The 14501-nt window shown below is 41.0% G+C and overlaps 1 protein-coding gene across 1 annotated transcript; it reads right to left on the bottom strand.

The window, feature by feature from the left end:
* Positions 1-5031: 5031 nt before the first annotated feature.
* LOC143769897 (interferon-induced protein with tetratricopeptide repeats 5-like) lies at positions 5032-12236 on the bottom strand. Its single transcript, XM_077258930.1, has 2 exons — positions 12101-12236; positions 5032-6508 (listed from the first exon to the last, which is right to left on the bottom strand). Exons 1-2 carry the CDS (start codon positions 12103-12105, stop codon positions 5050-5052), a joined length of 1464 nt encoding a protein of 487 aa, XP_077115045.1. The 5' UTR covers positions 12106-12236; the 3' UTR covers positions 5032-5049.
* Positions 12237-14501: the final 2265 nt, after the last annotated feature.

Below are 14501 nucleotides of genomic sequence, written 5' to 3'. Positions count from 1 at the left end.
ATTAGTGGCCAGCTATACTTAAGAGCACACCTTAGACTTTGATTCATGTGTGGTCTCTTTACAAGGTAAAAAATAAGCCACCTATACACATACAGAAATATATGCACCGTGCACTTTAGCCTTTTTTATAGCTACTGTTATCATGTTGATGTATACAACCAATAGCCACTAGGTGGCATATCGAAGCATACACTCTTTGTACCGACATTTAGATATTTGTATGGGTTTTTCACCTGACCTATGTTAGATTGGAGGCATTTTTCAACATTGTATTCATGTGTTTATGATTGAGATTTTTTATCTTGTTTGAAATAAAATATGTATTTTTAACCATACATTCTTGTGGCCTGTCTTTACAAGTCTTCTAGAGAGGCCCTGTGATGTTTATTTATTTGTTGTAATTGTTTCCTGCACAAGTGAAAGCAATGCCACTGACATTCCCTTCGACACCAGCTTCACATGTCATTGACTTTAGGCCTGCTTATTTCTATAATATTTCTCTACTGGACTCTCACTTGCCCAATGATGACAAGGTTTTTATACATGTTTGTCCCCGATCTCTATTGTACTACGTGACAGTCAATTGGGAAAAATAACTACTAATGGTGAAAACTTTAAAATTTAGCGAATATACATGTATTGTTAGAATGCGTCATTAGCAGATATTATCCAGTCAGGACAATCTGGTATAATTGGAATCTATCTTTATTGCCTGCCAGAATTATGGAGCACTTCATGATGGCAGAATGATGAAGAGTTCGGTAAAAAGGATGACCAGAAATTGAATGGGATAACACCGAATGCCACCGACACTTGAAATTGGAGCGTGCGGCTGCATGTATTTTTATGCAGCCGCATGCTCCGGTCCTGGCGGCAGTGCCGGGTATTGATGCTAGAGACTTGTGCGAGTTTCTTGCATCACACTTGCAATTGTGACCCCGGCCTTAAGGTAATAATTGACAGGGCTAAAAGGTCACAGTTTCCACCTCCATTTTTATTTTAGTTTCCATGCTCTATAATTTTCATGTCACAGCAGGCAGCTTATTGCTGCAGTAGTTTAAGTTACTAGATATTTACCCTTGTGGGTGGCATTTTGGAAACATTGATGTTTGTTTAAAAGAAGGATACCCCTTTTAAGATGTTATGGGTTTGAAAAGTTACCCTTTCTTATTGTTTATTTAAGAGGTAGTGTCTCTTATTATGGAGAGTGCCAAACTAGCCTTAGGAGATTTATAGGCCATGCAATGCGCCTCTGGGAATTTAAACATTTAAACTGTTTCTTCAGAGAGGAAGAAGACTAGACCTTTACTGGAAGCAGCAACCTAAAAGTCAACATTGACCCTTTAACCCCTTTCTGCCAACTGACGGAATAGTACGTCAGCTGGTAGATCCCCTGCTTTAAGGTGGGCTCCAGCGGTGAGCCCACCTTAAAGCCGCGACATGTCAGCTGTTTTGTACAGCTGACATGTGCGCGCAATGAGCGCGAGCGGAATCGCGATCCGCCCACGCCCATTAACTAGTTAAATGCCGCCGTCAAGCGCTGACAGCGGCATTTAACTAGCACTACCGGCCGCGAGGCCGGAAGTGCTCGCACTGCTGACCCCCGTCACATGATCGGGGGTCAGTGGTGCATTGCCATAACAACCAGAGGTCTCCTTGAGACCTCTATGGTTGTTGATGGCCGATTGCTTTGAGTGCCACCCTGTGGTCGGCGCTCAAAGTACACCTGCCTTTCAGCTACATAGAGGTGATCTGTATTTCACCTCTATGTAGCAGAGCCGATCGTGTAGTGCATGCTTTTAGCCTCCTATGGAGACTATTGAAGCATGCCAAAATTAAAAAAAAAAGTGTTTAAAAATATAAAAAAAATAAAAAATATATAAAAGTTCAAATCACTCCCCTTTTGCCCCAATCAAAATAAAACAATTTAAAAAAAAATTAAACATACACCTATTTGGTATCGCCGCATTCAGAATCGCCCGATCTATCAATAGAAACAAAGGATTAACCTGACCGCTAAATGGCGTAGCGAGAAAAAAAATCAAAACGCCAAAATTACGTTTTTTTGGTCGCCACGACATTGCATTAAAATGCAATAACGGGCGATCAAAAGAATGTATCTACACCATAATGGCATCATTAAAAACGCCACCTCGGCATGCAAAAAATAAGCCCTCACCCGACCCCAGATCATGAAAATTGGAGACGCTACGGGTATTGGAAAATCGCGCAATTTTTTTTTTTTTAGCAAACTTTGGAATTTTGTTTCACCACTTAGATAAAAAATAACCTAGACATGTGAGGTGTCTATGAACTCGTAATGACCTAGAGAATCAATGGCAGGTCAATTTTAGCATTTGGTGAACCTAGCAAAAAAGCCAAACAAAAAACAAGTGTGAGATTGCACTTTTTTTGCAATTTCATCACACTTGGAATTTTTTTCCTGCTTTCTGTTACATGGCATGGTAAAACCAATGGTATCGTTCAAAAGTACATCTCATCCCGCAAAAAATAAGCCCTCACATGGCCATATTGACAGAAAAATAAAAAAGTTATGGCTCTGGGAAGGAGGGGAGCGAAAAACGAAAACGGAAAAAGCTCCGGGGGTGAAGGGGTTAATGAGCCTTGCCACATGACTTAGGATAAAAGCCAAACCAGACACTCTATAAAGAGTATATCCTGGACTTTATAAAAAAACAAAAAATGTGCCTAAGCACTAACTGGGGATTCAAAAGCCTCTGCTGACATCTTCTCTACAGAGCGGAGGCTTCCTTTCCGCTCCGCTCTGTCAACGAGGTGGGACTTCTGACATTATTCTGATTGACAGCTGTCAATCAGCCATGTCAGCAGAGGCAACTGAATTACTGGCAGGAGCAGTCTGTGACCGCTCTGTGCCAGGGAAGAATGGCGCCTTGCGCAACAGGCAGGTAAATTGCAATTACCTGCCTCTTATTGCTTAGGTACATTTTTGGTTTTTATAAAGTCCCGGATACCCCCAATAAAGGTCGATAGTGAATTTTAGGATTTTTACTTCCAATTGTTTGCATTAATGTTCCAGTCTTCTTCCTCTCTAAAGAGACAATTTGCATATATTATTTTATAAATGCTGTAGCTGACAAACCTTACTACTGCTGCAAATGTGATTAGAAATAAATGTAATCCAGAAAGTTTAACCCCTTATACTGTGTGATCCTTAGAACCTGTTGATGGGTTGCTAATGCTATCTGACGGGTTCTCTAGCCAGCAGGAGTCTTAATTAGAGATGAGTGAACATCCAACACCCAACAAACAGGCTCTCCATGCATTTGTTGTGAATGGTACACAGACACGACACATGCAGCTGCGGCACCAGACACCGGATTATCGGGAGCATTCCAGGCATCCGGGTTCCCGCTGCAGCTTCTTTGGTAAGCGCTATAGCTTGCCGACAAATAAGGAGGGAGACGACCATGTTTGCTCATCTCTAGTCTTAATGTAGGCCCTGAGGTGTGCCCTCTTTGCAGTTCTATATGACCGTTATATCACAGTACCACGTGGCTAGAATTGTACCATTATTTTCAATGCCAATAACACAATATATACAATACTTGAATATAATACAACTAGATGGCGGTCCGATGCTATCGCATTGGGAGGGCAGTAATGTCACGATGGGACAGGCTTTACAGCGTTGAGAATTGCTCTTCAAGAATCTCATTTGCCCGTTGTTGTCTTCGACGTTATGCCTTTGCTGCTTTCCTTTCATTGTCATTGGCGTACTTTTTAGGAGGAGCCATGTTGGCGTTGATATTTGCTTGTTAAAGGGGTTTTCCCACCAACGAAAGTTCATTTTAAAAATTGTCTGTGTCTGACCGTGTACAGAACATACCACAGCTCCTGGGCAGGGGAGGAAGCAACAGACAATACTGACATTACAGCAGGAGATCGCAGAGCATACATTTTGTGAGGTAAAATGTTGTTTAAAAACAGTCACTGAAATATTTTACCTGACAAAATGAATCCTCTGTGATCCTCTGCTGTAATGTCAGTATTGTATTTTGCTTCCTCCCCTGCCCAGGAGATGTGGCATGCTCTGTACACGGTCACACATAGAAAATTTTTAAAATGAACTTTCGTTCGTGGGAAAACCACTTTAATGTGATCAGCTTCCTCTGCCTGTAAACACGTCGCTCATCTGCTGCTGGGATCACTGCGCCTGCGCGGAATTTGCCATCTTTGTGCAGATAGTGGCGGTAACATTAAAACTGTGCATGCGCTCTTCCTATACAAAGATGGTGGCAGTCAGTGAATCATTCGGCTGATCCCGGTGGCGGCGTGTTTGCAACAGTGTTCCGTTGGTGGTACCGCGCAAGAGGCTGCGTATGGCGTACACAGCGTCTTTGTGTGGTGTGTATGGCGTATACAGTGTGTGTGTGTGTGGTGCGTACAGCGTATACAGTGTGTGTGTGTGTGTGTGGTGCGTACAGCATATACAGTGTGTGTTTGCGTGTGTGTGGTGCGTACGGCATATACAGTGTGTGTGTGTCTGTGGTGTGACGGTGTTCCTCTGGTGGTACCGCGCAAGAGGCTGGTACCACCAGCAGTTTCCATATTGAGGCACCCATCACTTGGGTATCCCAATATGGCGGTTGGTGAACTTCCGCCTCTTGGAATTCTGGGATCCGGACACATCTGGACGGAACAGGATGTGAAGACATTACAAGGTAAGTATACAATAAGATATACTTTGACCAATCGATATTAATAATTTTAAACTTTATTACTAGGATGGAGAAGTACACAATTATTGTATCATGTAATATGTATCATGTAGCTATATACATGTCTTTCTATGGTTTAATGATTATTTGATAGTCTGGTGAATGTACCTGCAATACTATACATTGCACAAAATGAATAACACAATTATCTTTAAAGAGTACTTATAGCTACATACCTAAACAAAAAATAGCTAAATATCAATCCTAAGGCAGTTAAAGATGTAAATTAGATATAATTCAACCAGAGCCTACAAAATTATGAAAGGAAAAAAACTATTTCACTTGTTTTTTAGATCATCAGCTTTAGCTCACAGAGCTCGCTCACATATTCCTCATTGTAAGGATCATATTCTAAGGCTTTTTCATAGCAATCAATTGCATCATTTCTTTCTCCTTTAGTCTTATAGACAAAGCCAAGCAAAGCGTAACCCTTAGCATCACGAATATTGTTTTTAATCTTCTTTGAAGAAATTCTTCTTAGACACTTTTCACTTGACTCTCTCTCTTGCGTGGGTACAGTGATCTGCAAGCTCTTTTTATAGTAGTCGATGGCTTCAGATTCAGACCTCAGACAGTATTCTTTAAACCGTCCATAATTGTTATAGATTTGCTGCTTCTCCTCATCTGTAAGATTGGTGAATGCCAAAACAGTTTTAAATCTTTCATCTGCTTTTTGATATTCCTTTGCTTCACTATACATATTGGCTAAGTCTACATTTGCGTATACATATGTTTTCTTGTGCTCCACCGTCTTCTCGAAATGAAAGATGGCATTTTGGATGAGGCTATTTAATTCTGCTGAGTGAGTTTGTCTACTATAAGGGTTCCTGGTTCCAAACTCTTTTTTGTAAATGAAATACTTTTTCCTGTAACATAGTCCAATCTGGTGATGTAGAAATCCAGAAGTTGGGATGAGGTCTACTGCAGTTTTAAGGACACGCAAGGCCTCATCTACCATCCCAGCCCTTCTGTAAAACTTTGCAACATAACGGAGCAGATATGGAGAGTTTGGGGCTTGGTCTAAGGCTTCTGCAATATATCGTTTTCCCTCACCTGTTCTGTTTAGATCTTGCAGCTTTAATGCAAGAAGCGCCTTCACCACGGCATCATTTGGATTCTTCTCTACTGCATTTTTCAATAACTCTAGTGATTCGCATTCTGAAGCAGCACATCTTCTGCCATTGAAACCTTCCAGTCTATAGACCACTGTTGCATATCCAGTGATCCACTCAGGATCTTCTGGATCTAGCTCTAAAGCCTTCTGAAAACATTGTTTTGCTTCTTCATAATATCTTCCACGAAATTTTAGCAGTGACCAACCTTTTTCCCCATAGATTTCTGCTATGTCTTGTCTATCTTGTAGTTCTTTATAAATCTGCTCTACTTTATCTACATATTTCTGAGAATCTTCATACTGCTTCATGTAGTAGTACACCCATGCATAATTTCCATATGTCACCAAATATTTTTGACCAGCCCCATCCGGATTGTTTTCTTTATTCAGTTCTTTAATCCTTTCTTCTGCCTTCTCTAAATTGACTATAGCTTCTGTGTAGTCCTTTTTTAGATGCATTGTATAGGCCAGGAAATTGTACACCATGTATTTGTTCTTGGTGTCAAGAAATTCCAATTGGTAATGCAATCTGTCTTCTAGTTCATCAGGGTCTGTGTCCTTTAGAAGAAGATTCCAAGTAAATTGACATTTAAGTTGTAGTAAACGAGGCTTTAATGCTTCTTTTGATGACCCACTGTGATAAAAAATATAAGAGAGTGGATAGTTATAATTGATTTAACAAGTGATAACAAATACACAAAAATCTACAGTCATATATAATATACCATATTTTTTTGACTATAAGACGCACCGGACCATAAGATGCACCCCAAATTTTCAGAAGGAAAATAGGGGAAAAAATTAATGCATCAAATTGGGGTCCGTCTTACAGTCCTGAATTCAGCTTACCCTGGGGGAAACAGCAGCGCTGGTGAAGCAGAGTCACAAGGGGTGTTTGGTGGTCCAGTGATATGACCCAGACTGGTGCTCTGGTTCGGTGGTGCAGTGGGCTATGGCGACATTTTGTGAAAGCTTGGAGGTCTCGCACTTCTATAGCCTCGATACTGTGGCCTCCTGGAAAATGGTCGCTGAAGGCGACACATGCGCAGATTGAGATCTCGGCAGTGAGATCTCAGGAGACGAGATCTTGGAGTCGAGATCTCAAATTACGCATGCACCACCTCCAGTGGCCATTTGCCTGGAGGCCACAGAATCGAGGCAATAAAAGTGTGAGTTCTCCGGGCTTTCACAAAATGTCACTGGAGCCCCCCGCACCACCGTGCACCACCGAGCACTGTCGAACCTGCCGTACCAGCTGTACCAGGCTGGAGTAGGAGTGAGATTATCGCCCTGCAATGTCAGACCACCGGAAGAATCGCCCGACTCCTGCTGCCACCACGCCACCAAATTTTTGGGGAAAAAAGTGCATCTTATAGTCTGAAAAATATGGTACATCAGTCCCTAACATGTGCCAGAATACAAAATATGTGACACAAACAACTTTAAGTGGGCTCCTGTAATACTAAGTGGAGTGCAAGTCAAACATATATGGATAACAATGTAACAAAAAGAAAGAAAATTCATATAAATATCTGAGTGCACATCCAGAAATATTAAAAATGTATCATGTATACTGTATCTATCACCAAAACACAAGCAAAACAGATCAGTTCAAAATCTGTGTATTCTCATGGATGGGCCTTACATGCAAAATATACTATTTTCTTATATTCACCACTCAAAGCAATACATGGCAAGTCATTGTTGATTCCCCTTTTTTACTGCACATGTCCTTTAATAATTATTTTCTCGCGGTTTGAGCATTCATGGCTTGTTCCTCCTTAGCATCTAATACAAATCTCTTCTGTCCAAACTGCCTGGAGTCAGCATGCATGGTGAGGACAGCCATTTAAGGCCACGTTCACTTGTTCAGTATTTGGTCAGTTGTTTACATCAGTATGTGTAAGCCAAAACCAGGAGTAGAACAATCAGAGAAAGATTAATAGAAACATATGCACCACTTCTGTATTTGTCACGCACTCTTCATGTTGGCTTACAAATACTGATTTAAAATACTGACCAAATAGTGGACGTGTGAACGCAGCCTAAGTCTATACTGTACAAGCCACTGCCCAACACTGACTGTTTGCCTCTCAACTGTATAACAGCTGCTGCCAAGTAGGAAAACCACCAGAACCATCAATGAGAACAGTGCTTTAGGTATAAATAATCATCAAAGATATAACAATAGATGGTAATTTTTTTCATTGATCATCAGTGATGTTCACCGAAGATATAATAGTGGAGTGGCATTGCTGGCGACACTCAGAAGAGGACAGGGAGGTCCTTACATCTTCGAGGACATGAAGGGTGATCATGGGTTCAGAGCAGAGCAGCAGGATGGCCCTGGTGAATAAAAAACTGCATCATAGGAAAACAAAAAAATAAGAAATATAGAGGGAAGCATTAACTACCATACATTTATAGGGGCATGTGGCTGTCTTTTTTTTTAGTCTAAATAGGCATTAGACAAAAACAATACATTGTGGGATATCCCTTTAAAAAATAAGCCCCCAAAAGATATAAAATTCCAGCCCTAATCACTGGATAATGAAAAAAAGACATTCCACAACACATGAACATTTAAATATTCCATGTGGCAGAGTTGCATAGAGCACTATAAATAAAAAATTCAAATACTATTGCATAAGAGTAGTCAATTAAATAGTGTAACATCTTGAAGATTTTGGTTAAAAGTGGTAAGTTTTTTGCTCTTCCTTTATTCCTGCTGCTCTCCGGAGTATTATATTTTGTTTTTTTCTTTTTAATATACCATATGGGTCCAGAGATGTGATGTTTTTTAGTTAGAGCTAATTTTTATGGTGTTTATCAGGATTCTCTGGGGCATGTCTTCAGTCACATTATTACCCCATGAACCATGCCCCACAGGTAAAGATCATAAAATTTAGTACTAAATAAAAGGCCCATATCTCTCACACTATATGGAGTATTTGGTAACGAACAAACAACAAAAAAAAGACTGATAGTGAGTGGGAATAAAATAAGTGCAAAAACTGGGGACTTTTGACCCGGTGACAGGTCCTCTTTAATATAATGAAACAGGTATAGAACAATTACAACTTAATAACACGAAGTGTAATGTGTGAGAAAACACCATCTGAACATGAAAAAGCCTTGGGCTGACCACTGTGTCTGTTCACCTGTGTTGTTCATGTTTTTCCTTGTCCAATATATTTCTCGATTGGACTTATAATATTTAATGAGTGTGGTGGATTTTCTTTTCTGATGGTTTTCTTTCTATACAGTAGGCTGCATGTTTTATGTTTTCAGTACATTTCCATCAAATATTCACTCGCTTCAGTCCAAATTATTAACCAAACGTATCACTTCATTCATACATCACTAAAATCCTCCCATTGTGCAGGATCTTTGGCCTTAGTTTGATGCTTTTGAGTGTCTTGTTTGAGTTTATCTGATTTTAATCTGTTTTTTTTTCTTCCTTTCTCTTGTTAACAAACTGATGGATTAATCTGATTTGATACTTGTGAGACTTCATCTCCACTCTACGCTAATTGAGCTATCATATAGAATGCTAATTCTACCAACCCTGTCTTCTTCTCACTTTGCTTCATCCTTGGATGTCCTGGAACTTGAGCCTTAGGGCTCATACTTAGTGTTGAGCGATACCGTCCGATACTTGAAAGTATCGGTATCGGAAAGTATCGGCCGATACCGGCAAAGTATCGGATCCAATCCGATACCGATACCCGATACCAATACAAGTCAATGGGACTCAAGTATCGGACGGTATCCCTGATGGTTCCCAGGGTCTGAAGGAAAGGAAACTCTCCTTCAGGCCCTGGGAACCATATTAATGTGTAAAATAAAGAATTAAAATAAAAAATATTGCTATACTCACCTCACCGAGGGAACCGGCAGCGTTGTTTGCTTAAAATGCGCGCGTTTCCTTCCTTCCGTGACGTCACGGCTTCTGATTGGTCGCGTGCCGCCCATGTGGCCGCGACGCGACCAATCACAGCAAGCCGTGACGTAATTTTCAGGTCCTTCTAGGCATTCAGTATTTTAAAATTACGTTCCGGCTTTGTGATTGGTCGCGTCGCGGGTCACATGGGCGACGCGACCAATCACAAGCCGTGACGTCACAGGAGGCTGGACACGCGCGCATTTTAAAATGCGCGCGTCTCCTGCCTCCCGTGACGTCACGGCTTGTGATTGGTCGCGTCGCCCATGTGACCCGCGACGCGACCAATCACAAAGCTGGAACGTAATTTTAAAATACTGAATGCCTAGAAGGACCTGAAAATTACGTCACGGCTTGCTGTGATTGGTCGCGTCGCGGCCACATGGGCGGCACGCGACCAATCAGGAGCCGTGACGTCACGGAAGGAAGGAAACGCGCGCATTTTAAGCAAACAACGCTGCCGGTTCCCTCGGTGAGGTCCAGGCTGCGTCGGAGAGGTGAGTATAGCAATATTTTTTATTTTAAATCTTTCTTTTACACATTAATGTTGTTTCGATACCGATACCCGATACCCGCAAGTATCGGCCGATACCCGATACTTGCGGTATCGGAATGCTCAACACTACTCATACTCACATGCGAGAAACTCTGACGAGTCTCGCACGTCAATACCCGGCACTGCCACCAGAATTCGGATGGTAGTGTTCAGCTGCATGTATTTCTATGCACCTGAACGCTCTGATTCGAGTGCCGGTGGCAGAGCCGGGTCCGAGTTTCTCGAATGTGAGTATGAGCCCTAAGGCTCAAGTTCAAGGACATCCAAGGATGAAGCAAAGTGAGAAGAAGACAGGGTTGGTACAATTAGCATTCTATATGATAGCTCAATTAGCTCAATTGTGAGTATGAACCCTTATCCATACATGCATCTGGCTTTGGAAAACTGCATCTCCAATACTGAAAACATTAGGCCATCTTTCAGGAGTTTCTCTTTTCTTCTCTCTGTGCACTCAACAATTGTCAGTTGTCATACTGTCTCAGAAAGGGTCCGCCAACAGACCGCCTAAGGCTCTTACTATAAGTCGCTGACCCCTCCAGAACACAGTTCATTTCTTTTGAGTACCCCTTCATATACGATGACTTTGCAACCATGGGTGAGCTATATAAATGTCCCAGTAGGAAGGAGACTGCATTTCACAGCATAAATCTACCATCAGAAGTGCCATGACCATTTCATTTCAGCCACTGCATTAGCCAGTTACAATTCTAGGTACTCAAATAGATCCCCTGTGACCAGTGTCAGACTGGGGAGCCAAAGGCCCACCAGTAACATTGACTTTGGGGGGGCCCACTTTTAACCTGCATACAAATATTACACTACCCTCATTCACACATTTATCTATATCTCTATAAAATAATAAACTGGGTAGTTTGGTTAATGAATGAGATGCTGCTTTTTTCAGTACAGAGTGAATAATGTGAACTATACCAAATACTGCCCATACAGTGTATTTGGGGGCCCAGCTCTGCACAGGGGCCCACCGGGGGATTCCCTTGTTCCCCTATTGGCCAGTCCGAGCCTGCCTGTGACAGATGAGAAGGTAACTGTATCCTCTTGGGCCTCTTGGTTGCACTAACGATATGTCCACCCTGGTATTGACCCATAGAATAAAGTTAACATTTGATTTTTACTGCATAATCAATGCTATAAAATACACAACACAAAAAAGGTGTAAAGTTTCTGTTTTATCCATTGTACCTCACAATGACTTTTTTTTTTTTTTCATTTTTCAGCATAATATATCTTAAATAAAATGGTTTAATATATAAATAAATAATAAATGTGCCCTCTTATGGCTATGATGACACAAATATATAAGCAAAGTTTTGGCTTATGGAAATAGTGATGAAAAAAGGAAAAATAACCGAAAAAAAAAAAATGAACGCAGCTCGGAGGGATTAAATGTAATCAGACTAGCACCTAGCTTCTGATTTCCACCCATAAATATCAAGAGTAAGTGATTCCTAACCGTCCATTGTCACTGATCAGCAATTTCTTGAATAATGTATTTTTTTTTTAAGCAGAAAATCTATTCTCCGCTAACCTGGACCCACGCTCTATAATCATTCCATGAGATTGAACACAAATATCTTCCAAATATGATTTCTGGAAATTAACAGAAAATCTAAGTAAAATATAAAGCACAATTCTATTAGCATTTCATTAACCTACAGCATCTTGGGGGTTAATAAACAAAACAATTAGGGAAATGTGAAAGTGTTTACCTCATTCTGTTTCTTGTCTGTGTGAATTGAAGAGGAAGTATTCTTTTTGCAATGAAGGGATTCTGCTCTGAATGATGCTTCTAAAGCCTGATGGCTCTTGACTTGGATAGGAGAACAACGTCACTGGTGAGAGGAGGAGAGAAGGGAGAAACGAAACTGCTCTGAGGCAGAAACAGAAACAGACTGATGTTATTCAGCAAAGACTGGAAACCGAACCTAAGTAGACTGACAATGGTGAGGGTACGCATTCTTGCAGTGATTTCATGCTAAGGCCACCTTCACACATTCAGTATTTGGTCACTATTAAATCAGTATTTGCAAGCCCAAACCAGGAGTCGGTGAAAAATCCAGAAGTGGTGACGTGTTTCTATTATACTTTTCCTCTGACTGTTCCACTCCAGATTTTGACTTACAAATAGTGATGGGCGAGTACCGTAATATTCGTAATCGCTATACTCATAATGAGTACTTTGTAAAAATTGCGAGTACAATGTAAGTCAGTGGGAAATGCAAGTAATTTTCTGCTGGACCCTACAAAGGGGTCTGGGGGCCTGAGGAAAAGGTTGAAATGGATGGGAAAGTGATGAAACAGAATGGTGAGAGCCTGGATAATAAGCCTGCATGCCTCTCTGACTCACATAGGGTTTCTGGGAATAAGTTTGTCACAGTATTACGCCACTTTTACAGATACACAAAAACAACTATCAAACCTAACCTAAATTGCATTTAACACGCCAAAAAGGTTAAGAAACAGTTTTTCCTGCATAATCACTTGTATATAAGGCTAAATAAACCAAAGAAGAAAAAAAATATCCCTTTTAGCGTTTGTTCACATGTACTGTTGTGTTTTTTTTTGCCTTTTACAATTGGGAGGGCCCTGGCTTATACATTTTGTAGGTCCCTCTGTCATACATCATTTTTAGTTAGTTAATCCCTTATTCCCCAGCACTTTATAAGGCCAGCTACAACATACCAATAGGTAGGTTGATCTTTGACATTTGAGGCCTCAGGTGGCCCTGTAACATGCGTTTTGGAGGGACTGCTGTTACTTATACATTTGGGCGGTTCCTCCCTCATTGACACTCAGATAGTGGAATACATTTCCATAGCAGTTTACATTGTGCCCATTGTAGCATTGGGATTCGCCCTCCTCCTCTCCCCTTCCTTCACCTCCACGTGATTCTGCAGCCCAAAATTCAAGTGTTCAGAGGGCCTGCAGTAGGCAGGAAACCTTAGTTTAGTGAGAGCCCTCATGTGGCCCTGTAACATACGTTTGGAAGTGCCCTCCTCTAGAAATTTTGGAGGGCCCTCACTTTTTCAAAAATAAAAAATAAAACTCAAGAGATAGGCCTGAACAGAAATGATAGTACCCTTAACTTAATATTTTGTTGCACATCCTTTTGAGGCAATCACTGCAATCGAATGATTCCTGCAATGAGACTTCTGCACCTCTCAACAGGTATTTTGGCCCACTCCTCAAGAGCAAACTGCTCCAGTTGTCTCGTGTTTGAAGGTTGCCTTTTACAGATGGCATGTTTCAGCTCTTTCCAAAGATGCTCTATAGGATTTAGCTCAGAGCTCATAGAATGCCGCTTCAGAATAGTCCAATGTTTTCCTCTAAACCAATCTTGTGTGTTTTTAGCTGTGTATTTTGGGTCATTATCCTGTTGAAAGACCCATGACTTGCGACTGAGACCAAGCTTTCTGACACTGGGCAGTACATTTCTCTCTTTAAACTCCCTTGATAGTCTTGAGATTTCATTGTACCCTGCACAGGCTTCGGGGTGAAGGGTTTAAGGGAATCTCTCAGCAGGTTTTTGCTATGTAATCTGAAGACCTCATGAAGTAGGGTTTAACACACAGATTTCAGCAATGCCTCTCTTACCAACATCTGTGGTTTTGTTTGCTTGCAATGATTGTTTTAGCACTAGTAGCTTATCAGTGCATCTTGTCTTACAGGTCGGGTTGGGGGCAGATGTACAGCATTATAGAATGCTGTATATCAGCCCGTAAAGGTCATGGTCGTAACTTATATCGGCCAAAACTGGTGGCAGGTTCCCTTTAAGATGGATGTTCCACATTATTAAGCAATCCACAAGTTTCAAGAAATATGAAAAAGAAAAAGAATCTCTCTACTGGCAAAAAGCGTCAAACAGTGAAATGCCTTGGGTAAGACATGAAAACATTCTATATTTCATGAAAATTTAAGCATGATCATTGTACTGTGAAAATATTTCAGTCTGATATAGCGCACAGACGAGTTTGTGCAGATAATGGCATAATGAGGAAGGTTTCTGCCAATTAAATTCAGATTAAGAGAGCAGCTACTAAAATACAGTAGCAAATCAGCAAACACGTATTTGAAGATGTTAGTGCCTATGGAGTCCCGAGAACCTCAAAG

The sequence above is a fragment of the Ranitomeya variabilis genome, chromosome 4, assembly GCF_051348905.1.
Source record: "Ranitomeya variabilis isolate aRanVar5 chromosome 4, aRanVar5.hap1, whole genome shotgun sequence".
Lineage (NCBI taxonomy): Eukaryota > Metazoa > Chordata > Amphibia > Anura > Dendrobatidae > Ranitomeya > Ranitomeya variabilis.
The sequence above is the reverse complement of the archived record's forward strand: the minus strand, read 5'-3'. Positions and strand labels throughout refer to the sequence as shown.